This window comes from Eptesicus fuscus, chromosome 18, assembly GCF_027574615.1.
Source record: "Eptesicus fuscus isolate TK198812 chromosome 18, DD_ASM_mEF_20220401, whole genome shotgun sequence".
NCBI lineage: Eukaryota > Metazoa > Chordata > Mammalia > Chiroptera > Vespertilionidae > Eptesicus > Eptesicus fuscus.
This window is the reverse complement of record NC_072490.1, coordinates 37,073,602-37,100,511: the sequence shown is the minus strand read 5'-3', so window position 1 is coordinate 37,100,511 and position 26,910 is coordinate 37,073,602. Positions and strand designations below refer to the sequence as shown.

At 44.9% G+C, this 26,910-nt stretch overlaps 3 protein-coding genes across 5 annotated transcripts in view; 2 read left to right on the top strand and 1 right to left on the bottom strand.

Moving 5' to 3' along the window:
* Positions 1-4,165: 4,165 nt before the first annotated feature.
* On the bottom strand, positions 4,166-16,267 carry CIDEC (cell death inducing DFFA like effector c). 3 transcript variants are annotated; one of them, XM_008151911.3, is made up of 6 exons: positions 16,239-16,267; positions 14,845-14,922; positions 13,886-14,039; positions 6,388-6,546; positions 6,118-6,305; positions 4,166-4,723 (listed from the first exon to the last, which is right to left on the bottom strand). In XM_008151911.3, the coding sequence occupies exons 2-6, from the start codon at positions 14,895-14,897 to the stop codon at positions 4,561-4,563; spliced, it is 717 nt and encodes a 238-aa protein (XP_008150133.2). In that variant the 5' UTR covers positions 14,898-14,922; positions 16,239-16,267; the 3' UTR covers positions 4,166-4,560. The 3 variants fall into 3 exon arrangements, with proteins under 3 accessions (XP_008150133.2, XP_054585421.1, XP_027982874.2); XM_054729446.1 differs by lacking the exon at positions 16,239-16,267 and adding an exon at positions 16,187-16,226; XM_028127073.2 differs by lacking the exon at positions 16,239-16,267 and adding an exon at positions 15,173-15,205.
* IL17RE (interleukin 17 receptor E) overlaps positions 6,554-26,910 on the top strand; it is a 35,097-nt gene continuing 14,740 nt past the window's right edge. The window contains exon 1 of the mRNA XM_054729444.1: positions 6,554-6,558. The gene's annotated coding sequence lies outside the window, so the exon portion shown is untranslated. The remainder of the gene's footprint in view (positions 6,559-26,910) is intronic.
* JAGN1 (jagunal homolog 1) lies at positions 22,265-25,107 on the top strand. Its single transcript, XM_008151923.3, has 2 exons — positions 22,265-22,496; positions 24,138-25,107. The coding sequence occupies exons 1-2, from the start codon at positions 22,408-22,410 to the stop codon at positions 24,598-24,600; spliced, it is 552 nt and encodes a 183-aa protein (XP_008150145.1). The 5' UTR covers positions 22,265-22,407; the 3' UTR covers positions 24,601-25,107.

The window sequence follows — 26,910 nt, the reverse complement described above, 5'->3', positions numbered from 1 at the left end:
CCCCTCTGGGAATTCGCCTCAGGAATGCTGACCATTCTCCAGTCCCAGGAACAGGCTGAGCTGGTTTTTAACATCATAGTAAGTTAACTACCTTGTTATTGGACTTCAAGATCCTGGAAGGAGACATAGGGACCATGGATCCTGCAGCCCTTCTCCTGTCCCCCTTCCCCCTTGCATGTAGCCCTTCTTCCTTATCCATATATAATCAGCCAATGAGTAGGAGATGTTAGAGCAAAATTTTCAGGATGACCTGCTGCTCTCTCCATACAGCTGGCATTATTGGATTAAATGCTCATGTAATTCAACCTTGTCTCTGCTTAATTTGGCTCAAGTAGTGACAGGCAGCCCCGGACCTGTTTTGTGTCCGGTTTCAAAAGGACACACAAAAACAAGGTGTTTGCTTTTGGAGAAGGAATCAGAGGTGAGAAGATGAATAAATATGTTTTCCCTTTGGAACTGCTTAAATTTTTTATCTCATTGATATATTTCATATATATATATATTTCATACACACACACACACACACACACACATATATATATATATATATATATATATATATATATATATATATATATATATATATACACTAGAGGCCTGGTGCACAAATTTGTGCACAGGTGGGGTCCCTTGGCCTGGCCAGTGATCAGGGCTGATCAAGGCCATTGGGGCCAGCCAACTGGGGGCAGGGATCATGGGAGGTTGGCTATGGGAGCACACTGACCACCAGGGGGCAGCTCCTGTGTTGAGCGTCTGTCCTCTGGTGGTCAGTGCACATCATAGCTACCGGCTGGTCATCTGGTCATCCGGTTGTAACGGTTGCTTAGGCTTTTATATAAATAGATACATATATAAATATCTAGTTTAAATATATAAATCAAGCATAAAAGACTAAGTTTCATAAAAATTTTTAAATAATAAAAAATTTCAAAACTAAAATTTGATAGAACTAAATTTTTAAAAGACTGTGTGATTCTATATACATGACATTTTAGAAAAGGCTAACTATTTTGGCAGAAAACCAAGTGGATGCCAAGGGCTTGGAGTGGGTGGGGGAATAGGATTGACTAGAAAGGGGCATAAAGGAGCTTTTTGGCATGCTGGAAGTGGTGGCTACATACTGTATCAATTTGCCCAAAGTTAATTGAACTACTAGTATATACCTTAAAAGGGTAAATTTTAGTATATGTAAGTTATACCTCAAGAACTTTTTCTAATTCAAATATTTAAATAACCAATTTTTAAATAGATGTGAGCAAATATAGACAGGACTAGCAAGAACTTTGGCAATAATGCAAGTGGTGTGGTTTTATCTTGTTTGGGGCTTGGCCATTACTGTGCTTTGTCACAGGTTCCATGGTATTTATTTATTTATTTTTTATTTATTACTAGAGGCCCAGTGCATGAATTTGTGCATGGGTGGGGGTCCAGTGGCCAGCCCCGATCAGGGTGATCTGGTCAGGCCAGCCTGGGGGAGGGGCCGCAAGTGGTTGGCGGGCCAGCCCTGCCCTCGATGGGGGGGGTGTAGGGGGGTGGGGAGGCGATCAGGGATGGGGCTGGCCTGGGGCAGGGGCCCTGGGTGGTTGTCGGGCCAGCCCAGCCCTCTGGTTGAACTCAGGTGGAACTCCCAGTCGAGGGGACAATTTGCATATTACCCTTTTATTTTATAGGATTGATTTCAGAGAGGAAGGGAGAGGGAGAGAGATAGAAACATCAATGACGATGCCGAAACCGGTTTGGCTCAGTGGATAGAGCCTCAGCCTGCGGATTGAAAGGTCCCAGGTTCGATTCCGGTCGAGGGCATGTACCTTGGTTGCGGGCACATCCCCAGTAGGGGTTGTGCAAGAGGCAGCTGATCGATGTTTCTCTATCATCGATGTTTCTAACTCTCTATCCCTCTCTCTTCCTCTCTGTGAAAAATCAATAAAATATATTAAAAAAAAAAAAAAAAAAAAAGAAACATCAATGACGAGAGAGAATCATTGATTGGCTGTCTCCTGCACTCCCCCTATTGGGAATTGAGCCCGAAATCTGGGCATGTGCACTTGACTGGAATCAAACCTGGGACCCTTCAGTCCACAGGCCAATGCTCTATCCACTGAGCCAAACCGGCTAGGGCAAGTCCCATGGTATTTTAAATTTTTATTTACTGATTTTAGAGAAAGAAAGGAAAGGAGAGAGAAACATCAATTTGTTGTTCCACTTATTTATGCATTCATAGATTAATTCTTGTATGTGCCCTGACTGGGGATCGAACCTCCAACCATGGTGTATGGGGATGATGCTCTAACCCAGTGGTTGGCAAACTGCGGCTCGCGAGCCACATGAGGCTCTTTGGCTCCTTGAGTGTGGCTCTTCCACAAAATACCACGGCCTGGGTGAGTCTATTTTGAAGAAATAGCGTTAGAAGAAATTTAAGTTTAAAAAAGTTGGCTCTCAAAAGAAATTTCAATCATTGTACTCTTGATATTTGGCTCTGTTGACTAATGAGTTTGCCGACCACTGCTCTAACCAACTGAGCTACCCAGTCAGGGTAGGCCCCACGGTATTTTAGAATCCTTCCTTTGAAAGGTCTTCTGTGCCAGCTTGAGCAAGATGGAAAGACTAAGGCTGAGTGGCTGGGACGCTGCCTGCTCTAACTGCAACAGACCTCTCCTCCACTGGCCCCCGAATGGACCATTCCTCTACTTGGACTGGCTGCTGACCCTGTTGAGACTTGAGTTCCCACACTCTGAAATTTTCCCTCCACGTGCTCCAGACTCATCAAGGCCTGTCTTCTCCTATTCACTGCCCACTGCTGGTGTGACTCCGTTCATCTCCACGCTCTTTGAAGAAAAGGAAGAACCTAAGTTTTCCTGGGCTGGGAGGGCTCAGTGTCAAGAGTCAGTCACTCAGTACTTCTTTGTGAAGCTCTGAATCAAACCTCCAACCATGGTGTATGGGGACGATGTCAGTCACTCAGTACTCCTTTGTGAAGCTCTGAATCTCAGAAGGAGGGGGAGTGGAGACAAAAGTCCAAGCCTCTTCCACCCCCAGCCCAACTCAGTGCGTGACTGACTTTACAGGAGGAACAGGTAGGCCACAGACTCAGCGAAGGGTGACCAGAAACAGCTTCTGTGCTGATAATAAACAACATGCCTCCATGTGAGAAGGCCGACCCCATGGAGCCAGGGTGGCACGGAGCCGAGCCTCTGGCCATAACTGCAAGAGCAGGAAAGCCCAGAGTAGAAAGGGTTTTGCTAGCTCTGGCAGCTCCTCCCACACAAGCTGCAGGGTATGGGTCAGCTGCCAGCATTAACTCTCCAACCCAGGCCTTTGTCTTTGTTCTTAATAAACCCAAGTAGACTTTAAGTAAGGGTCAGATATTTTTTCTATTGATTTTTAATCTGAGAGTTACAGACTATAAAGCGTGGTCACTGCAAACATTTCTTGCTTGTTTTGTTTTGAGTTGTCCTATATTGAAAAATGCCAGCTCACACTGATGAGAAATCAATATTCTTTGTGGCTACCTAACAGCTCATTTTGAAATCCTGAGGCTGAAAGTTCTGAACTGTCTGGCAAGCTAGGGAAAGCATTGATTGAGAGCTGTGTTACAGCTTGGTTAGTGCTTTACCGCCTAAACAATTAAAAGATTGTAATTGCCCTAACCGGTTTGGCTCAGTGGATAGAGCGTCGGCCTGCGGACTCAAGGGTCCCAGGTTCGATTCCGGTCAAGGGCATGTACCTTGGTTGCGGGCACATCCCCAGTAGGAGGTGTGCAGGAGGCAGCTGGTGGATGTTTCTCTCTCATTGATGTTTCTTAACTCTCTATCCCTCTCCCTTCCTCTCTGTAAAAAAAAAAAAAAAAAGATTGTAATAAAATGCAACAGTGAGAAGTTAGAAGAGTGCCTTAATCCCACCCTGCCCATCAAAGCCCTTCCGATAGGCAAATTTCTTTTGTAAATTGTTACTTAGTGTATGGATTATATGGTTTGCTCAAGTCTCTGATTAAGCAGACATTTTTGGCAGAAAAAGTGCTGTTTCCTATAACCCCACATTTTGGAGACTGGTTTGACAATAGATTCCTCTTTTCCTTTAGACCTGTCTAACCTTCCAGATAGAACTCCACCCTCATCTCCAAAGAACACAGGCAAAGATGTATCAGCATAAATCATTTATTGCCAACTCTCTAATATCATATACTAATGGGCCTGACCGTTCACTCAGGACTATTAGGGATGGGGGCCAGGAGGTAGGGAGTGTGATGAAAGTATAGCATGTGAAGACCGGTAGCTGAGGGGCAGACTTCATGCCTAGCGTGCTGGCGAACAGTCTTGGTCAGCTAAGCTACCTCGGACAGGGAGGAGCTAGGCCGGGACAAAAGCCCTCATCTTTGCTTTGGCCATCCCATCCCAGGTTTCCAGCCCTTCCTCCTGCTTCCACATTCATGGTCCTGTGTGGGTGAGGGAGATGTAGGGAGATAAGAAGCTCTCTAACTGCCAGGCTTGTGGGCGCTACCAGCTGAGCATGGGATTCCCAGGCTAGTCCTTGGCTGGAGAAGGCCTTCGAGGACTTGGGCCTTCATTGCAGTATCTTCAGACAGGTCGGGATGAGGGAGGGGGCCTTGCCCTTCGGGGGCTGCCCTTCCTCGGTGGCATCCAGAAGCTGCTGCATGTAACAGGAGGTGCCGAGCAGCATGTGGCCTGTGGCCTGCATGCTGAAGAGGGCCCAGCGAAGAGCTTCCCTGGGTGGAATGAGAAGGCAGTGGAGTTAAAGTACAGAGAAAACTCCCGGCTGCATCTTCTAAATGCTCCTCCCCATGCTCCCTTGATAATTTCATAACTTGCAGAGTGATATGCAGATAGGAACAGATGCTGCCTTCCCCCAGCAGATGGGAAAGGGTCTACAGGCATTACCTGCAATTGTACCTTAATTGAGATGTCCAAAATTCAAGCTCATTTAACAAGGCCATTTATTTATTTGTTTGTTTAATTTTATTTATTTATTTGTTAATTTATTTATTTAAAATATATTTTATTGATTTTTTTACAGAGAGGAAGGGAGAGGGATAGAGAGTTAGAAACATCAATTTAGCTGCCTTCTGCACACTCCCCACTGGGGATGTGCTCGCAACCAAGGTACATGCCCTTGACCGGAATCGAACCTGGGACCCTTCAGTCCGCAGGCCAACGCTCTATCCAATGAGCCAAACCGGATAGGGCTATTTCAGTATTCTTTCTTTTTTTTTTTTATTTTTAATATATTTTATTGATTTTTCACAGAGAGAAAGGGAGAGGGATAGAGGGCTAGAAACATCGATGAGAGAGATACATCGACCAGCTGCCTCCTGCACACCCCCCACCAGGGATGTGCCCGCAACCAATGAACATGCCCTTGACCAGGAATCGAACCTGGGACCTCTCAGTCCGCAGACCGACGCTCTATCCACTGAGCCAAACCGGTTTCGGCTATTTCAGTATTCTTGATGGACATACATATAGGTGGGGTTTTGAATTCTCCTTGGAACTGATTGTAACTTCTTTTCTCTCATTAATTAGTGAATTCAATAAAATCTTTGACACATGTTAATTTTTAACAGTTGATTAGAAAACTACTTAGGAAAACTTACTATTTTAAGTGAAAAAAATAATTGTTATAATAGAAGATAATTAGAAAAACTAGCCAAAACCGGTTTGGCTCAGTGGATAGAGTGTCGGCCTGCAGACTGAAAGGTCCCAGGTTCGATTCCGGTCAAGGGCATGTACCTTGGTTGCGGGCACATCCCCAGTTGGGGTTGTGCAAGAGGCAGCTGATCAATGTTTCTCTCTCATCGATGTTTCTAACTCTCTATCCCTCTCCCTTCCTCTCTGTGAAAAATCAATAGAATATATATTTTTTAAAAAACAAACAAAACTTAAATGTATCCCAGTTCTACCTGGAGGAGTATGTGTACCCCTTTGGCATACATTAGTGAAATGTAAAGCACTAGTTCAGCCGTAAGATCTAGCGCATGCTGTCATGCTTTGTCAGCATCAATACCAGTTCCAGGCCCTAAAAGGCTGAGGTCCATGTGAGCAGATAGGGGCTCTCCCATTGCTGCATACCCACCCTGCCCCCAGCGAACCCCAATTCACTCACTTCATGATGCGCTTGGCCCCGTAGCAGTGAAGATTGTAGGAAAGGGAGTATGTGCCGTAGAGAGTTGCCTTTACATTCAGGCAGCCAATGAAGTCCTGTGGGTTCAGCTTGTACAGGTCAAAAGTTACACGGGCCACATCGATCTTCTTGGCAGGCTTACGGGAGAGGGAGAGTTGGTACCTAGAGCCCTGCGTCGAGACAAGTGTGTTGGTTGGCACCCCTCAAGGACTTCTGATTCCCAGTGTTTTCCCTCCACAGGTGGCACCTCACCTGGTCTGATGCGGGCTGCCATTTCTGCCCCTTCTGGAGGGCCATGAACACTGTGTCGTCTGCCAGGGTTTGGAAATACTCTTCTGTCTCTATCACTGTGCCATCTTCCTCCAGCACCAGGAAGAAGGGCTTGTCTGCCAGCACCAGGGTGTCCCGGACCTGGGGAATAAGGTTGGTGATGCTTCTGCCACCCCCATGCAGCCACAGAGCTGGTAAGGGGACGACCATCACATCACAGGGAAAGAACAAGTGGCCCAGGGTCTGTGGAATGGGACTGCAGCTCAGGCTCTTGCTGTGAGATCACCATCCAAAGACTGTATTATGGTATCTCCTGGTGCCTGGCATCATGGTTAATATTCTAGAAGAGTGCTTTCCAGTAAAAATATAATGGAAGCCACATATGTAAATTTCTATTGAGATATAACTCATATGCTATACAATTCGACCTTTTAGAGTGTAGAATTTAGTGTTTTTCACTACATTCACAAAGTTTTGCAACCACCACCACTATCCGATTTCGGAATCAAAAGAAACCCAGTACCCATTAGTAGTCATTCCCCATTTCCCAACCCATGACAACTTCTACTTTACAGGATTTGGCTGTTCTGGACCTTTATTTCAGATAAACAGAATCATACATTATGTGGCCTTTTTACACTGGCTTCTTAGTATGTTTCAAGGTTCGCCCATGTTGCAACATGATTCACTCTTCTTTATGGTTGAATCATATTCTAAAATATAGACATACTACATTTTTAATTGATTCGTCAATTGATAGACCTGTGATTGTTTCCCTTTTTGAGTATCACAAAGAATGCTGTTATGATCATTCATGTACAAATTTTTGGGTGAAAATATATTTCCTCTTTTCCTGGGTATATGCCTAGGAGTGACACTGCTGAGTCGTTTAGTCAACCCCGTGTTTAACTTTTGAAGGAACTACCAAACTGTTTTCAAAAGCAGCTACATCATTTTATATCCCCACAAGCAATGTATGAGGATTCCAATTTCTACACAACCTCATCAACACTTGTTATTGTCTATCTTTTATTTTAGTCAGGCTATTGGGAATGAAGTGTTTCTGGTTTACATTTCCCTAATGACTAAGATGTTGAATACATTTTCATGTGTTGTTACCCGTTTGTATTATATTCTTTTTAAAAAAATATATTCTTATTGATTTTTTAAAGAGAGGAAGGGAGAGGATAGAGAGTTAGAAACATCGATGAGAGAGAAACATCAATCCAATGCCCCCTGCACGCCCCCTACTGGGGATCGAGCCTGCAACCATGGTACATGCCCTCGACTGGAATCGAACCCGGGACCTTTCAGTCCATGGCCCAATGCTCTATCCACTGAGCCAAACTGGTCAGGGCTGTATTATATTCTTTACAGAAACATCTACTCAAACTCTTTGTCCATTTTTAAATAGGCTGTCTTTTTATTATTGAGTTATGAGTTCTTTATATATTCTTGATACTCAATGCTTATGAGATATGTGACTCACAAATATTTTATCCCATTCTGTGGGTTGTCTTTTCATTTTTTCATAGTGTCTGTTGATGCAAAACAAGTTTTTAATGCTGATTTTCCCCCCTTTTGGTTGGTTGTGCTTTGGTGCCATATCTAAGAAACCAAGGTCATGAAGACTTACACCTATGTTTTCTTCTAAGGGTTGTATGGTTTTAGATCTACATTTAGCTCTTTAATCTAGTTTGACTTAATTTTGTACATAGTGTGAGGCAGGGATCCAATTTTATTTTTTTGCATGTGGTTATCACCACGTCCCACCACTATTTGTTGAAGAGAGTATTCTTTCTCTATTGAATAGTCTTGGCACCCTGTAAAAAAATCAATTGACCATAGATACATGGGTTTATTTCTGGACTTTCAATTCTATTCCATTGGTTTGAATTTTCTAATGGCATACCCTGGCTGATGTTGCTAAGTGGATATAGCTTCGGCCCGGTGCACTGAAGGGCATGTACCTGGGTTGCAAGTTTGATCCCTGTCTAGGCACCTCAGGGAGGCAACCAATTGATGTGTCTCTCTCACATTGATGTGTGTGTCTCTCCCCCTCCCTCCCTTCCACTCTTTCTAAAAATCAGTGGAAAAAATATTCTCTGGTGAGGATAAATAAATAAATAAATAAAATTTCTAATAGCCACATTAAAATAAGAACAGGTGGAATTGCCGAAACCGGTTTGGCTCAGTGGATAGAGCGTCGGCCTGTGGACTCAAGGGTCCCGGGTTCGATTCCGGTCAAGGGCATGTACCTTGGTTGCGGGCACATCCCCAGTGGGGGGTGTGCAGGAGGCAGCTGATCGATGTTTCTCTCACATCGATGTTTCTAACTCTCTATCCCTCTCTCTTCCTCTCTGTAAAAAATCAATAAAATATATTTAAAAAAAAAAAAAAAAAAAAAAAAAAAAGAACAGGTGGAATTACTTGTAATATACTTAATTCAATCTAAAAATATATATAATTATAATAAAAATGTTATAAGATTTTACATTTTTTCCATATTAAGTCTTCAAAATCTTATATGCACTTTATATGTAAACACATCTCAATTTCAACTAGATAAATTTCAAGAATTTAGTAACCACATATAACTAGTAGCTACTGCATTGAATAGTGTAACTCTAGCGATAAAGAGACATAGGTTTGAATTCTAGCTTCTCTACTTCATTGTTCTGAACTTAAGTCACCTCATTTCTCTAAACTAGTTTCATAATCTAAAAAGTTGAGGCAAGTACATTAGTTTTCATAGTCTAAAAAGTTGAAGCAAGTACATAGAATAATTAAATGCAAAAGTGTGAGATGATAGCCTAGGTCTAAATCCCAGTGAATAAACTTGGCCTCTGCCCCTAGAAAATGGGAATAATTGTAGCTGCCTCAAGGTGATGATTATAAGAAATGCTATATATAAGTCATTTGACAGAGTCCATAGTCCATAATGTGCATTTACTAAAATTTATACTATACTAATTAAAATGGAAAGAGACCATGACGTTATAGGATGAAAAGTCAGCTCTATACTACATAACCCCATTTAAGTAATATATAAGGATAGACTATTTAGGACATTCACAGTCACACCATTAATTCTCTCTGAATAGTAGAATTTTCACTTTACTTTTCTTACTTGGATTCGTTAGAGAACATATTTTTCTGCTTAAAATCCTTTAATATAGGCCTGGGATGAGCAATACACCAACAGCAATGAACACACCTAGCTCTCAGATCTTGTTTTCTGAATACCATTCTTCACTAAAATGAAGCAGACCTTCTTAGAAAAAAATGGTGAGCTCGAGGGCTACGGCAGGAAAGGTACAAGATGAGCCTGCAATACCTTGTTGTGCCAGGAAGTCAGAAAGCGCAACACAGGAATAGGGCTGAAAGGAGTCCCACTGGCCAAGTCTGGGACAATTTGAGCATCAATAAATAATCTGTTACCATCCTTATATCCCATTTAAATGGGGATACTTGAGTCCTTTTTGATATCTATACTAATAAAAGGGTAATATGCTAATTAGACCAGACTTGCTTCCTAACAAAGCCGGGCCCGGGCAAAGCTGCCCGCCTTTGGTACCAGGTGCCAGTGCCTGTGGCTGCTGCCCAGGAGAGGGCAAAGCTGCCCACCCACAGTCACTTGCGGCTGTGGCTGCGGCTCGGGCGAAGCTGGCCAGAGGGTCCCGGGTGCCTGCGGCTGGCCAGAGGGAGGGAAGCCCAGGTCCCGGGTGCCTGCGGCCAGCCAGAGGAGGGAATCCTGGGTCCCAGGTGCAGGGCCGAGGCAGAGGTGGTTAGGGGCGATCAGGCAAGCAGGCAGAGATGGTTAGGGGTGATCAAGCAGGCAGGCAGAGGGGTTAGGGGTGATCAGGCAGGCAGGCAGGCAAGCAGTTAGGAACCAACGGTCCCAGATTGTGAGAGGCATGTCCAACTCCCTGTGGAATCGGGCCTAAACTGGCAGTCAGACATCTCCTGAGGGGTCCCAGATTGGAGAGGGTGCAGGCCGGGCTGAGGGGACCCTCCCCTCCCCCGTGCATGAATTCCATGCACTAGGCCTCTAGTAAGTAAATAAATAAATTGAAATTTAGATGCAGAATGAGATTTTACTTAGTGCAAAGTACTTCCCTAGAAAATAGTTAACAGAAAGGAAAAAAACAATAACTTTATATAGAGAAGCCTGACTGTACCTTTAAAATTTTTTTTTACTTAATGATGAGAGAGAGAGAGAGAGAGAGTGAGTTAGAGAGAGTTGTTGTTCCACTTATTCTTGTATGTGCTCTGACCAGGGATTGAACTCCCAACCTTGGTATTTGGGACAACACTCCCACTAACTGATCTACCTCTCCAGGGCCCTGACCATACCTTTTTATTCAGATATTCAAAGTTAAATAGTAATGTGACAAATCAAAATTGTATGCAATTAAATAATTCTAAACTAAATAAGAGTAAACAAAACAACTGGCTTTTAATCTTCAAAATAGTCAACGTCATGAATGTCAAGGAAATTAGGGAACTGTTTCAGACTGAAGGAGACTAAAGAGGTGCACAGTCCTGGCCAGTGTGGCTCAGTGGTAGAGCATCGGCCAGTGCACCAAAGGGTGGCAGGTTTGATTCCTGGTCAAGGACAGGTACCTGGGTTGCAGGTTTTTCCCCAGTCCAGGTCTCTCTCACATCAATGTTTCTCTCTCTCTCTCTCTCTCTCTCTCTCTCTCTCTCTCTCTCCCCCTCTCCCCCCTTCCTCCCACTCCCTCTAAAAATCAATGGAAAAATATGCTTGGGTGAGAATTAAGCGAGAGAGAGAGAGAGAGAGAGAGAGAGAGAGAGAGAGAGAGAGAGAGAGAGAGAGAGGCACAATTCCCTGGCCAGTAGCTCAGTTGGTTAGAGCATCATCCAATACACCAAAGTTGTGGGTTCAATCCCTGGTCAGAGCACATACAAGAATCAGTTAATTAATGCATAAATAAATGGGACAACAAATCAATGTCTCTGTCTTTGTCTCTTCCTCTTCATCTCTCTCTCTTTAAAATCAATAAATTAAAAATTAAATAAAGAGATTCACAATTAAATAGAACGCTTGATCCTGACCTGGATCCTTTTGCTACAAAGCAATTATTGGAATAATTGCAAACACTTGAATGTAGTCTCAAGATCAAACGGTAGTTATATAATACTAGAGGTCCAGTGCATAAAATTCGTGCACGGGTGGGGGGGAGGGCGGCATCCCTTAGCCCGGTCTGCACCCTCTCCAATCCGGGACCCCTCAGGGGCTGTCCAACTGCCTCTCGCAATCTGGGACCACTGGCTCCTAACTGCTTGCCTGCCTGCCTGATTGCCCCTAACCTCTCTGCCTGCCTACCTGATCACCCCTAACCACCTCTGCCTGCCTACCTGATCACCCCTAACTGTTCCCCTGCTAGCCTGATCATTCCTAACTGCCTCTGCCTTGGCCCCGCAGCCGGGACCCAGGATTCACTCCTCCGGCCAGCCGCAGGTGCCTGGGATCCTGGGCGGGTGGCTTTGCCTGGGCTGCACCACAGCTGCAGGCGCCTGGGACCAGAGGTGGATGGCTTCACTCAGACCCGGCTTTGTCAGGAAGGACATCTGGAAGGTCGTCTGGAAGATGTCCGGTCTAATTAGCATATTACCCTTTTATTAGTATAGATTGTATTTTGCCTGATTTTGATGGTTGTATTGTGATTATATAGGAGAATATCCTTGTTTGGAGAAAACACACATTGATGTATCCAAGAATGACAGGCATCAGGGCAGCAATTTGCTCTCAAGTGCTTCAGGAAGTCTCATATTGTTTTTGCAACTTTTGTTAGTTTGAGATTGTTTCAAAATCTCATTTCATTTTAAAAAATCCTCCAATGGCTTACTGTTAACTTAAAAAAATTTTTTTGTTTGTATTGATTTCAGAAAGGAAGGGAGAGGGAGAGATAGAAACATCAATGATGAGAGAGAATCATTGATCGGCTGCTTCCTGCACACCCCCTACTAGGGATTGAGCCCGCAACCCTGGCATGTTCCCTTGACTGGAATCGAACCTAGGACCCCTCAGTCCACAGGCCAACACTCTATCCACTGAGCCAAACCAGTTGGAGCTTCCTGTTATCTTTTAACATGAAACCCAACTGTTCTCTGCCATAGCCAATAAAGGACTTCATACCCTGCTCTCTCCCAACCATATCTCCTTACCCTCTCTCCCCTTGTTTTCTCTGTTCCTTTCTTTCTGTTGCCAAATTTGGAAAGTCAGTCTAGATAGAATGATGTCTTCCTAATTACAAGTAGACTTCACTTCTGACCTATGGTCCATCTTAGAAAGCTGTCTCTCCCTGCATTCTCTGCAGTTAGGGCTCTGACTAGGAATTCTCAAACTCAGTGGCTACAAGAATCTCCTGAAGAATCTGCTTAAATGACAATTCCTGTGCCTCACTCATGACCTAATCAGTCTCAAGGGGGAGAAGTCTGGGAAGCCATGTGTTAACAAGGCCATTGTAATGCATAAGGTGGTCCCTGAACCTCAGTGTGAAAAATATTGCAGAGTCTAGACTCAAGTGTGAAAGAGCCCTTTTGATTCAAGGCACAAGAAATGTAGTCTGGCACAACTGGAAGCCTCACAAGGGAGGGGAAATTGGCTTCCAGGAAGGATGGACCTAATTCAGAGAAATGGGGGAGACAACCTAGAATAGAGGGTTAGGTAGGTCAGCTATGGTTTTTATATGGTAAGCAGACTAGTAATTGGAAGCCTCATTCAAACATTTGATCTGTGTCAGGCACCTGGACTTGCAGATGAGCAGGGTCCCACCCCCTGGAGCTGATAAGCCAGTGGGGCAGTGAAGCACATGACTAATATGGAGCCAGAATAGATGAGGCTGTAGGCCGGGCAACGGAGGAAGATACCCACAAGCAGTGGAGAGGAAGCCTGGACATGGGGAAGGGTGTCATTCTTGCCTGCTGTGACTACCATCCACAAGCATTGTATATCCTTGGTTTTCTCCTCTGGAAGCTTACCTCATTAACAGTTTGAAGAAAGTCTTCTACAGCTATTAAAAAATCCTTACGTGGAAGGTCAGTATAGGAAACAGACGGAGGAGAACTGCCCTGGCTGAAGGGAGTTGATGGAGAAGGGAATGTCTAAAATATTGCCCCTTTCCCCAACTTCCAGGCACTTCTACATGTTTAAGAACGACTGTAAAAGGCATCCTAAGGATCCTTCCAGGGAGCAGATATGCTCTGACAATACCACTGATGCTGATATAGGAAAGCAATAGACTACCCTCACCCTGTCAACAGCACTCCAGGCAGGCACTACCAACCCACTTGACCTGGCATAAGAAAGGAAATCTTTTCACCATGTAAGCCATGAACTTCATCCTTACTGAACTTCCAGCTCATGACCTGGAGGACAGAGGCAGCAGGCAGGGCCAACTCTGAGCCAAGGTCCCAGTGGTTGGGCTGTGCAGAGGTCAGGCCCGCCCCTCACCTTGTGGAGGAGGTCCTCCAGGCTGTGCGCCATGATGCCCTTCCGCACACTCCGGTCGTGGGTGCTCACTCTGCAGGGCCGGACTCTGAGGGGCGCCCGGCTGGGCTCCGACAGCAGCTGCTGGGTCACCACCGAGGTGCTCACTGCCACATACCTGGGGGTGGTTTGGGGCATTAGAATAAGCTGCCTGCTGCTTCCCAGCTCTCACCCCATAGCAATCCCTCTAGGCTGAGCTCACCATATTCCTCCTCCCCTACCACCTACCAAGCCTGCTCTAGATAGTCTTACTCAAAAGTCAGCCACCTCAGTGCATCTCAGACTTTAATGGGCGTGTAAGTCTGCGGGGATCTTGGTGAAATGCAGATTCTGATTCAGTAGGTCTGGGTGGAGTCTGAGATTCTGTGTGTCTAATCAATTCCCAAGTGATATTGACTCTGCTGGTTCTCAGACCATGAGGAGGAACAGAGTGATAGAAGACCCACCTCACATACCCCCAATTCCACTTTCCTCTCTTGGCCTCACTCCTCTCACCTGTAAAGTGAGATGAAGTGGCGAAGCTGACGTCAGTGTAAGATGTTTTTGAACTCTGACATAACAATGTAGAACTAAAGGAGTGGAGGGAACCTGGGTTTTGGAGTCAGGCAGGCAAAGTTAGAATCCTGGCCCCACTACCCATTTGCTAGGTAATCGAAAGCATCCACTCTGTGCTCAGTTTCCTTGTCTATTAATTTGGCATAATAATCTCCACTTTCCAAAGTCGTGGTGAGGTTTAAATGAGATCAAGAATGAAAGCGCAAGCACAGTGTGGTGGTAATCTTGGGTCCCATTACAGACCCCCAGAATCAGAATCTACACTTTACGAAGATACACAAGTGACTTATGTGCCACTGAAATTTGAGACGTTCTGCCCTACCACTCACAGGAAGCTCCCCTTCCCTTTCACCCTCGGCTCTCCTCACCTGGAGAGGGACTTGGGGTTGAGAAGGCTGAGGGACTTCATGGCATATTCCATTCTCGTCAGCTGGACTGCATTGGACCTGGGAAGGAAGCAGAAACAGCTCATTACCGTGGACTGGGAGGGTTTCCGTTCTCTCATCATTTGACACAGAACCACCCCACCCCCATCCAGCAAGCTTCCACTCTGCTCTCCCCTCTCAATTCACAGACACCTCCCCCAGCCTTTTTTCTGTCCAACCCCATGCACACCAACTGTGACCAAGTTGGAGACCCCCTCAGTGCCCAGGCTCAGCCCCACTCAGCGGCTCCACCCTCCCTAGTACCACTCACTCCATGTTTCTCTGACTCTGGCTCTGATCACACTGATCAGGGATCCCGAGTTGGAGCTAAAGACGCCAGGCCTGGTTAATTCCTGTCCCTGGGGGCAGAGTCCACTTTTATGCTGGCAGGAGGTGAGTCACACCACCTCACACTGCTGGGGACTGTTCCCTCAGCTGTAGTCCAGAGACATCACAGGCCAGGCCTCACAGGCCAGGCAGCCCAGGCTATGCCTGCTCTCTCCCGTAGGCCCTTGAGCAATCCAAACCCTCCTGAGGCTTCACACTGACTAAAGGGACTTTGTGAGATGATGGAGGCATTCTACATCTATTCTCTCTGTTTCCATAGCTACTAGCCCAATGTGGCAATTGAACACTTAAAATGTTGCTAGTATGCCTAAGAGGCTGGATTTTTAATGCTAACTAATTTAAATGTAAATAGCCATGGTGTCTTATGGCTACTGGCAACCATACTGGACAGTACAGCTCTAGCTGACAGCTTTAGGCTCACCTGCTACCACTTTGTCTCCTAAACCTCTGTGCTCAGGCTTTTGCATGTTCCAAGCATGCAAAAGGCAGTTCCCTCCACCTGCAATGCTTTCCTCTGTCCCAGAGCTAAATGTCTGTAGCTTTGAAGCCCCAGTTGCATTGCTTTCCACTCCTTGGAAAGCCTTCATACACAGCTTACAGAATTTCCCCTTCAACCTGCCCTTCCTACTTCTTAGCCAAGTGTCTATTTCTGTCTTAGCCCCCTAGGCACCGGGTGCCTGGCCCTGAGGTGTTCTCCCTAAGCCTAGCCCCCAGCACAGCAAGGGCCTGGCGCAGAATAAGGGGCTCAGGGAGGGTCATGGAAGAAAGCTCCCTCCACAGTCAGGTAAAATTACTCTTTCCTCCTAACGACTTGGGGAAGGGCGCTCCTCAGACCTGCCTTGCCTGTGAAAGCTCACTACCCAAGCCTGCTTGTTTTGGCCTCACTCCTCACTCCCATTCCCTATCCAGAGCAAAACTCTGCCAAGCCCCACCTCACCTGCTCTCCAAGAGCCAAGAAACAAAACACCACAAAACAAAAAAATCCTTACCTCCCCCTCACAGCCTCCTAACCTTATAGTACTGCCCTGCTCAGCTCAGCCCTCCCTTCATTTTATTTCCCGCTCCCGGGGGAAGCCCCTCCCCTGGCCCTCAGTGCCAGCTGGGGAAAAGAGCATGGGTGAGTGTACAGCTTTTACCCTTGGGATTTCAGGCCAGTCTAACTTCCAGAAAATGCCCCAAAGGAGGGCAGGAGGCATGTTACGACAGCTTTGGGACAGGGTCTGGCCCAAGACATGGCAGCAGGCACAGAGGGCACAGAAAACAGGCCCATGTGGGTTGTGGCTTCAGCACTGCCCGTGTTAGCTGTCTGAGTGTAGACAAATTGCCTTATGCCCATGCGCTCCAATTTCTCTCCCTGTACTACAGGGAATAATGATTCCTGTGTCAAAGGATTGAGGGAGGATTTGTGATAATAAAAGTAAAGGTCTTTGCAACAAAGACCAATAATATTGGTGTTATTAATGATATAATTATTTAATAATATCAGAGACTAAGACTAGCTGAAATGTGTAGTGGTTTATAGGGTAAGATCTATGACCCAGCCATTCTACTTCAAGATAGATAGATGGATGTACATATATATAGTATCCAAGAGACATAAAAACATACATCTATACAAAAACTTATACGTGAGTGTTCATAGCATTATTCACAATAGCCAAAAATTTGAAACAACCCAAGTGTTCATCAATTGATGAATGAGTAAAAAATGTGGTATATCCATAAATAGAATATTATTTGTTAATAAAAAGGATAGATGTTATTACATGGATGAACTTTAAAAATATACATGCAGAGTGAGAGAAGCCATTCACAGCAAATCACATATATATTTTTATGATCCCACTTGTATGAAATATCCAGAACAGGCAAAACTATAAAGGTAGAAACTATATTAGTGGTTGCTTAGGGCTGGGGCTGGGGAATGGGAGAGGAATGGATATGAGGTTTCTTTCAGAGGAGACAAAAATGTTATAATCTATTAATGTAATCATAATTTATTTTGGTGATGGTTGCACAACCCTATAAGTATACTAAAAACCATTGAATTGTATGCTTAAATGGGAGAATTGTATAGTATATAAATTATATCTCAATAATGCAGTTTTTTAAAAAAAGAGTCCAGCTCAGTGTGGCTCAGTGGTTGAAAGCTGACCCATGAACGGGGTGCCTGGTTCGATTCCCAGTCAGGCACATGCCCGGGCTGCAGGCTCAATCCCTAGTAGGGAGTGTGTGGGAGGCGGCCAATTGATGTCTCTCTCATTGATCTTTCTGTCTCTACTAGGATATCCCTTTCCCTCTCTCTAAAATCAATAAAAACATATTTTTTAAAAAAGGAAAAAAAGTCCTAGTCTTGGCCAGTTTTCTCAGTGGTTAGAGCTCAGCCCCGCATACTGAAGGGTCTCAGATTCGATTCCCAGTCCAAGGCACAAACCTGGGTTGCAGGTTCAATCCCTGCCCCGGGGCGCATGTGGGAGGCAACCAAATGATGTGTCTCTCTCTCTCTCACTCTCTCTCTCTCTCTCTCTCTCCCTCCCTCTCCACCTCTCCCTCCCTCCCTTCCACTGTCTCTGAAAAACAATGGAAAAAATATCCTCAGGGTAGGATTAACAAACAAATAAATACATAAATAAATAAGAATCCAAGCTCATCTTTCTTTCAGCACAGGGTTTTTCACACTAGTGCAGTGGTCGGCAAACTGCGGCTCTTTGGCCCCTTGAGTGTTCTAACACCACTTCTTCAAAATAGACTCTCCCAGGCCGAAAACTGACTTCTGTGCATGGGCCACGAAGTTTCAATCGCACTGTACGTGCGCGCCCGCACGTGGTGTTTTGTGGAAGAGCCACACTCAAGGGGCCAAAAAGCCGCATGTGGCTCGCGAGCCGGGGTGTGCGGAAAGCTTTGCTTCCCCTGTTGCCGGTGGCAACCCTGGCCTGCTCTCTCAAGCTCCATTCTGCCGCCATTTGTTTGAATTTGTTTACCTTCTATAATTGAAACTTTGTAGCTTGAGTGGAGGCTTAGGCCTGCAACGGCTGGCAGAAAGCTTGGCTTCCTCTGTTACCTAGGAAACCTTGCTCTCTGTGGCTGTAGCCATCTTGGTTTGGGTTAATTTGCATACTCGCTCTGATTGGATGGTGGGCATGGCTTATGGGCGTGGCTTGTGGGTGTGTCGGAGGTATGGTCAATTTGCATATTTGTCTATTATTAGATAGAATTATTTAGACCCAATCCTTCCCTGAAGGAGCTCCCAGGCAACCATCATTCATTCATTCAACATTCAACAACTATTTATTAGTCACTTACTATGTGCCAGCCTTCCTAGAGGCTGAGAATATACCAGGAAACAAGGCGGCCTTGTCCTACACTTCAAGGAGCTGACATTACTGGAGGAGGGGGAGAACTCTGACCATGAACAAATATGCAAATAAAATAATTTCGATAATGATGTCCTGGGAAGAAAACAAAACCAGGTGATATGATAACAAATGGCCGGAGAGCAAGATTGGCCTTGGGGTTAGGAACGTCTGAGGGGAGGGGAGCTTTCAGCTAAATCCTGACTGGTGAGAAACCAGTCTTTTGGAACCCTGGAGTGTCTTGGTCCATTTGGGCTGCAGTAAATGAATACCACATACTAGTGGCTTATGAACGAGAGAAATTTATTTCTCACAATTCTGGAGCCTGGCAAGTCCAAGATGAAGACCCTGATAGATTTAGGGTCTGGTGAGGACTGGCTTCCTGCCCTCTTCTCTCTGTGTCCTCCCCATGGTGGAGGAGAGAGGGAGTCTCTTTTATTAGGACATTAATCCCACCTCCCAAAAATCCCACCTACAAATTCCATCACATTGGGGATTAGGCTTCAGCATAACGACTGGGAGTGGGGGAGGCACAAATATTCAGTCTACATATTCTGCCTGGGCCTGTAAGCCAGATGTTGAAGTCCTGTGGGGAGACATTACCCCCTCTCCTCAGGCAAAGGAAACATCAAAAGGATTTGAGAAGGGAATGAGCAGGATGAAGAGACGGGAACACAAATCACTGAACTTTAAGGCAGACCAAGAGCCAGAAGAAAAGTATAAACAGCTGGTTTTGCTCAGTGGATAGAGAGCATCGGCCTGTGGACTGAAGGGGTCCTGGGTTCAATTCCAGTCAAGGACACGTCCAGGGCACCTCGGTTGCAGGCTCAATCCCCAACACATCGATGTTTCTCTCTGTGTGTCTCTCCTCTCCCTTCCACTCTCTCTAAAAATCAATGGAAAAATATCCTTGGGTGAGGATTAACAAAAAAATAAAAAAAATAAAATAAAATAATAAACAGTTTAAAAAAGAAAACTATAAACAAATACTTCGGGGAGAAAGACCTGGGGAAAGAGTTGCAGGCCCTCCCTTGGTCAGTCACACCTCAAACATTTATTGAAGGTGTGTTTGGTGTCCCGTGATAGGTGAATGGATGACTCAGAAGCAGTCTGGCCCTGACGAACACGGGTGCATCATGGACTGTGTACACAATAAAAACAAAGATAACCACTAGTCAAAGATAGAGAATATCTGCCAGAGGGGAGGGGTGGCAGGTGGGTGGATAGAGGTGGAGTGAAGAAATGGGAGAATGGCTCCATGAACCTGAAGATTCTTCACCATGCTTAGAAGAGGATGATTTCGGCTCAGTTGGAATTTATTTATTCAACAGCATTTATTGAACTTTTGCACTATTTTTGATACACCTTGGAGTTGAGAAGGTCTAGCTATGACTCAGAATTGAGAAGCAAAAAAACAAAAACAAAAACAAAACATTGACCCTGGCCAGTGCAGCTCAGTTGGTTGAGTGTGGTCCTGTGCATGAAAGGTTGCTGGTTTGATTCCCAGTCAGGGCATGTGCCTGGGTTGCAGCTCGATCCTCGGTGGGGGGCAAGCAGGAGGCAGCCAATGGATGTTTCACTTTCACATCAATGTTTCTCTCGTTAACCCTGTCCCTTCCTCTCTCTCTAAAAAATAAAATTCAATAAATTAAAAAAAATTATACATTCAACTACATTCAAAATATTCAGCCCTGACTGGTTTGGCTCAGTGGATAGAGCGTCAGCCTGTGGACTCAAGGCTCCCAGGTTCGATTCCAGTCAAGGGCACCAAACAAAAACAAAAACAAAAACAAACAAACAAACAAAAACACAAAATATTCAGCATGTTAAACTTGTAATATCAGGAGTAAAGTCAAAGACACAAATGACTAGGAAAAATATATTGCAACTAATATTATAAACAAGAGGCCAGTCTTTCTCTCTCTTTCTCTCTCTCTCTCCCCTCCCTCCTCCCTCTTCTATCTATATATAAATTAAGAAGATCAACAGCATAGTGGAAAAATGGGCAAAGTATATGAACACAGTTCAGGGAAATGAAATACAAATGACCCTTAAACATATAAAAAGATGCTTAATTTCAGATAACATAACTAAATTTTTATTTTATGTATTTATTTTTTGTTGGGATAAAATGTATGTAACATAAAATTAACCATTTTAAGAGTACAGTTAGTGAAATTAAGTACTTTCACATCACTGTGCAACCATCACCACATTCATCTCCAGAACTTTTTGTCTGCCTTTCCATTTCTTTTTCAAAAAATGTTTTTGTTGGGCCCTGACTGGTTTGGCTCAGTGCATAGAGCATCGGCCTGCGGACTGAAGGGTCCCAGGTTCGATTCCAGTCAAGGGCATGTACCTTGGTTGCGGGCACGTCCCCAGTGGGGGATGTGCAGGAGGCAGCTGATCGATGTTTCTCTCTCATCGATGTTTCTAACTCTCTATCCCTCTCCCTTCCTCTCTGTAAAAAATCAATTTAAAAAAATATAAATAAAAATAAATAAGAGCATTAAAAAAAATGTTTTTGTTGGTATTTAAAAAAAACACATATTTTTATTGATTTCACAGGGGACGGGGTAAATAGAAACATCAATGATGAGAGAGAATCATTGATCAGCTGCCTTGTGCATGCCCCCTATAGGGAATCCAGCCCGAAACCAGGGCATGTGCTCTGACCTGGAATCCAAATCTGACCTCCTGACCACTCTCAACCACTGAACCACACCTGCCGGGCTTCCTTTTCATTTCTTTACCCTTTAAACAACCCCTCATTCCCTCCTCCCCCTGCCCCTGGCAACCATCATTTAACTTTCTTCCTCTACATAATATATTTTTCTTTCATGGCCTGGACCTTTTTGAAAAGTACAGTCCAGTTATCTTGTAGAATGTCCCTCAATTTGAATTTATCTGTCATCTCATCATGATTAGATCCAGGTTAAGTATCTCGGGCAGGAATATCACAGAACAGATGCTGTGTATCAGGAGGTACAAGTGGTGGTTTGTCATTAGTGGTCAAATTAATTTTGATTACTTGGTTAAAGTTTTCTCCAAAGTTACTGTTTTCTCTTTGCAACGATTATGTAATCCATGGATAGATATTTCGTGACTGTGAGTTTCCCCATCCGTGAAGGGGGTTCGGGGGAGGCAGCGGCCTCTTAAACTCATATTAGAGTTTTAAAAAGTGAAAGTGCCAAAAAAAATTTCCCCATCTATGAAGTGGGGACAGCGGCCTAGAGTTTAAGAAAGTCAAAATGGTCAAAAGCGCTCTGCTCCTGGCAGGAGGCAAAAAGATTACTGCGGCCCTGGCCAGTTTTGCTCAGTGGATAGAGCGTCGGCCTGTGCACTGAGGAGTCCCAGGTTCGATTCTGATCAAGGGCATGTACCTTGGTTGATGGCACATCCCCAGAATGGGGTGTGCGGGAGGCAGCTGATCAATGTTTCTCTCTCATCGGTGTTTCTAACTCTTTATCCTTCTCCCTCTCTCTCTGTAAAAAATCAATAAAAAATAAAAAAAGAAAAGAAAAGATTACTGCGGCAGGGAGGAGGGGGCTCGGGTAATTTCTTGCTCTCCCTGATGGAGAGGCCGCTGGGGCGGGGCCGGGAAACGTCGCGTGCGCGTGCGCGTGCGCGTGCGCGGGAGGAGAATGACCATAGAGTCGGTCCTCCGGAGACAGAGGGGCCGGAAGTAGTTTTCACAGAACCCGTGTGACGGCTGGGGTTCCGGAGCTGACACGGCGTGAAGAGGGTCTGCAGGAGTAAGGGTGTCTGCGTCAACGACGCCGGGGTTCAGGGCAGAGCCAGGCCGATGGCGTCTCGGGCAGGCCCGCGAGCTGCCGGCACTGACGGCAGCGACTTTCGGCACCGGGAGCGCGTCGCCATGCACTATCAGATGAGGTAGGAAGCGAGGCGAGGAGCACACAGGCCTCCTCCCGGCCGGAGCCTGCCAGGCCTGGGAAGCGACGCCCCCGGCCTCAGGCTCTTCCTCCCCAGCCTGTCCGCGCTCACCTGCCAAGTCCCCTCCTCCCGAGACGGCCCAGGGCCTGTCCCCAATCCTGGAAAGCCCAGTTGCTCCCATGGGTCCATCCCTTGGTCCACCCTGTGCCTTGAGAGGGTGCAGGACCCCCTCCCCACCCCCCCCACCCCCCGCCCCGGGCTCTAGTTGTGGTGATGCTGGCCCCGCTGTGTGATCTCGGGAACCTAATTTCTAGTTGAGCCTCAGTTTCCTCACTTGCAAGAGGAAAAAAGGAATCGACCTTTAAGAGATGGGTGAAGAATTAGTGAGCCAATTATTTGCATAAAGGATGTAGCATAAGTTCTAGCACAAAATCGAGTCTGCCCAATACATGGTAGCTGTTGTATTTGGGGAATGTAGACCGTAAAGGCCAGCCTTTCCCTGCCCAAAATGAATTTTATAAACACCCCCACGTAAGGGGTATTTCTACATTACCCCGTCAGCAAACATTTATTGAGCTTCTACCCAGTAGGCATTTTATGCGAGGCACTGAAGATATAGTGAGCAAAAGCAGACCTGGTCTTTGTATGCATATTACACCTTCAATAAAAAAACCTATTAACAAAACAAACAAAAACACCTGGTTCCTGTCTTCATGAATCTTGAAGTCGAGAGATAACTGACTTTCCTACCTTTTTGCACTTTCTATAATGAATATTTTTAAAATAAAGAACTTAAAAAGATTTTCCCCCACCCCTTAAACCCATTTATCGCTTCCAGAATGCTTTTGCCTTTTCCTCTCCAGAGTTTTAAATAATGACAAGCTCGTTGGACCCTCACTCCATTCTTATTAAGACCCCTGCCTAAGGGCACCTCACAGCCCAAGCAAGTATTTTCAAGCCCACGGAGAGCAGCGACTGTCCTCCAGGATGTGAAGAAGATACATTTAGGACCTGAGAGAGTTAGAAGAATAAGAAATAATGTACTTCCTTTAGATGAAACAGTCTGCTCTAGCAGGGGAAGTATGAGCAGCCTGAGCTGGTTTCCTCACTGCCCATACCTCCTTCCTCTATGCTATACTCCCAGGGTGCAGTCAGAGTCATCTTTCTAAACACAACTCTGAGTTACTCTTCTGCCTTTAAACCAACTATTCAGACATTGCAATTTCATATCCTGCTACTCCCCTCCCCACCTAGGATGTATTCCTGCCGTACCCAACCACTGGCTTTCTTGGAACACAAATGCCTTGTGTTTTTCTGCCTGCATGCAATTAGGAACACCCATCTCCTTTCATCCCTCAGAGCCGAGCTCAAATATCACCCTCTAAATGGCCTTCTCAGATGTCCCCTCCCAAGCAGAATTGATTATTGCTTTTTGGGATCCCATGTATCTTGCAACATATATTTACTAGAGCTCTTCCAGTTTGTTTGCTAATAACTTTTCTTCTGTTCCTTTGCCCAGCCTCTAGGCAGGAACTAGATCTTATTCACATTCATATTCTATTGTCCAATATACTTGCCTGGCATACAGTTGGTCAGAAAATTTTGAATGAAAGGAACCTCTCCCTCTGCTCTGCCCCACAGTGTGACCCTCAAGTATGAAATCAAGAAGCTGATCTACGTGCATCTGGTCATATGGCTGCTGCTGGTTGCCAAGATGAGCGTGGGACACCTGAGGCTCTTGTCACATGACCAGGTGGCCATGCCCTATCAGTGGGAGTACCCATATTTGCTGAGCATTGTGCCCTCTCTCTTGGGTCTCCTCTCCTTCCCCCGCAACAACATTAGCTACCTGGTGCTCTCCATGATCAGCACTGGGCTCTTTTCCATCGCTCCCCTCATTTATGGCAGCATGGAGATGTTTCCTGCTGCACAGCAGCTCTATCGCCATGGCAAGGCCTACCGCTTCCTCTTTGGTTTTTCTGCCGTCTCCGTTATGTACCTGGTGTTGGTGGTGGCAGTTCAAGTGCATGCCTGGCAGTTACACTACAGCAAGAAGCTCCTGGACTCTTGGTTCACCAGCACACAGGAGAAGAAGCGTAAATGAAGCCTGCGGATGGACTGATCTCTGGGGTGAAGCCTAGCCCCTCCCCCCCTCCCATTGAGAAGAGTGAGAGGGTAGAGGAGCTGTTCTAAAATCTCTGTTGGAAATTTTGGCAGCTGTGATGTTGGCAACTGGTGCAAACTAGGTCCACATTCTGGAAAGCTGCTACTATTGTCATTAGCTGAGGTGGCAAAATGATCTTTAACTTATTCCTGGTTGGCTGGAACTGAGTGAAGAACAGCTGGAAAACAAACTTCAGCTAGTTTAAGTTGAAGCCCTTCAGCATTTTTCTGTTTTAAGATTCAGCCTCATCCTTGCCTCTTAGTCATTCTCTCCATTTCCATCCACTACCCCTTAGCCACTGAAACTGGAGATGAGGATCAGCAAATTCTACTTCCATTTGTGGGTGGTTGGGAGGAAACAGGAGGCTGCTTTCCTGCAGGCTGTGGTCTCTACTCTGAAACATTTTAATTACAAAGAACCTCAATAAAGTTATAACTGCCCTATCTACCCTGTGCCTTGTGCTTGGGATTTAACTGAATGGTGCATTGCGTTAGACACTAGGAGATAGCTGGAAACTCCCTGAGAAACCTGGCAGTGGCCATAGAGAAGGAAAAAGTTGCCACCTTGTAGCTGATCAGCAGGAACTATTATAGGCCATACATTTAATCTCTCCACCTATCAGATGGTTCATTCTCACTTATCCAGCTTGGGTTATGCAGTCTTCTTTTGGTTGTATATTTATGTTTATTATTCAGTGTTAGAGTGTCAGTTACGTGTCTGATAACAGTAGTCCCCCTTATCTGTGGGGGATACGTTCCAGATCCCCAGTGGATGCCTGAAGCCTTGGTGGCAAACCCTATATATACTGTGTTTTTCCTCTACATATATATGGTAAAGTTTAATTTATAAATTAGGCACAGTAAAATATTAGCAACAGTAATAAACTAGAATAATTATATCAATATACTGGAATAAAAAATGTGAATATGGTCTCAGGGCGAGATTTCATCATGCTAGTCAGAACACTGTTTCAACTTCTGAATTATGTATTTCTGGAATTTTCCATTTCATATTTTTGGACTGTGGTTAACTGTAGGTAACTGAAACCACAGAAAGTGAGACGTAGATAAAGGGGGACTACTGTACTATATTATGGTATCCACAATAATTTAAAAGTATTCCTGCATACAGGGAATATGCAACCTAGGTGAAACATGATATAAATGTGAAACGAGTGAACAATATTTAATGGTATGGAGCAGATAAGTTAAAAATAGAAGTGAAAAAGAGATGTGTAGCCCTAGCTGGCTTGGCTCAGCAGATAGAGCGTCGGACTATAGACTGAAGGGTCCCAGGTTCAATTCCGGTCAAGGGAACATGCCCGGGTTGCAGGCTCGATCCCCAGTAGGGGGCGTGCAGGGAGCAGCCGGTCAATGTTTCTCATTATTGATGTTTCTGTCTCCCTCTCCCTTCCTCTCTGAAATCAATAAAAAAATATATTAAAAAACAACAACAAATGAGATATGTGAACTAAAGGCTCTTTTATGCTTAAAAGTGACACAGTAAATACTTCATGGAAGATGTGTGTCCCTTTATATAGATTAGATATATAAATATATGGAGATACAGATATTTTTTAAATCTTTACCCAAGGATATGTTTATTGATTTTTAAAGAAAAAGAGAAACATCGATTGGTTGGCTCTCTCATGCGCCCCATCCTGGGACTGAACCCACAACTTAGGCATGGACCCTGACTGGGAATTGAATCCATAACCTTTTGGTGTACGGTACAACAGTCCAACCAACTGAGCCACACTGGCTAGGGTCCCTTTGCTCTTATCCGTTTTATTTTATGTCTCTGGATGGATGATGCTCAGATCCTAGCTGCAGATCTCTTTCCAGAGTTACAGTCATTCTTTTGTTCTATAAACATTAGGTATGTACTCAGCCACTATTAGGTACTGGGAGTACTTTCTGATTACAAAATCTCTTCCTCTAGATGTCCTCATTATCATATCAAACTTAACTCTTTGCCTTCTACCTCATATTCATTCCTCTTCCTGCATCCCTATATGCAAGAGAGTATACCAAGAGCACAGCTCTAGATCATCATCATAACTCCCTACTATGTGCCATTCATTTTTGAACAACCAAAATTCTTAATCTCAGAGATATTCCAAAGTGTGGTCTCAATGCAGCAGTCCTGTATTATCTCCCAATACTCTCACCACACACATCTTAATCAGCAGAACCTCTTATGAATCCCTATATTGGTTTCACATTTTCCCAGTTTTCTTAAAAGTTTTCC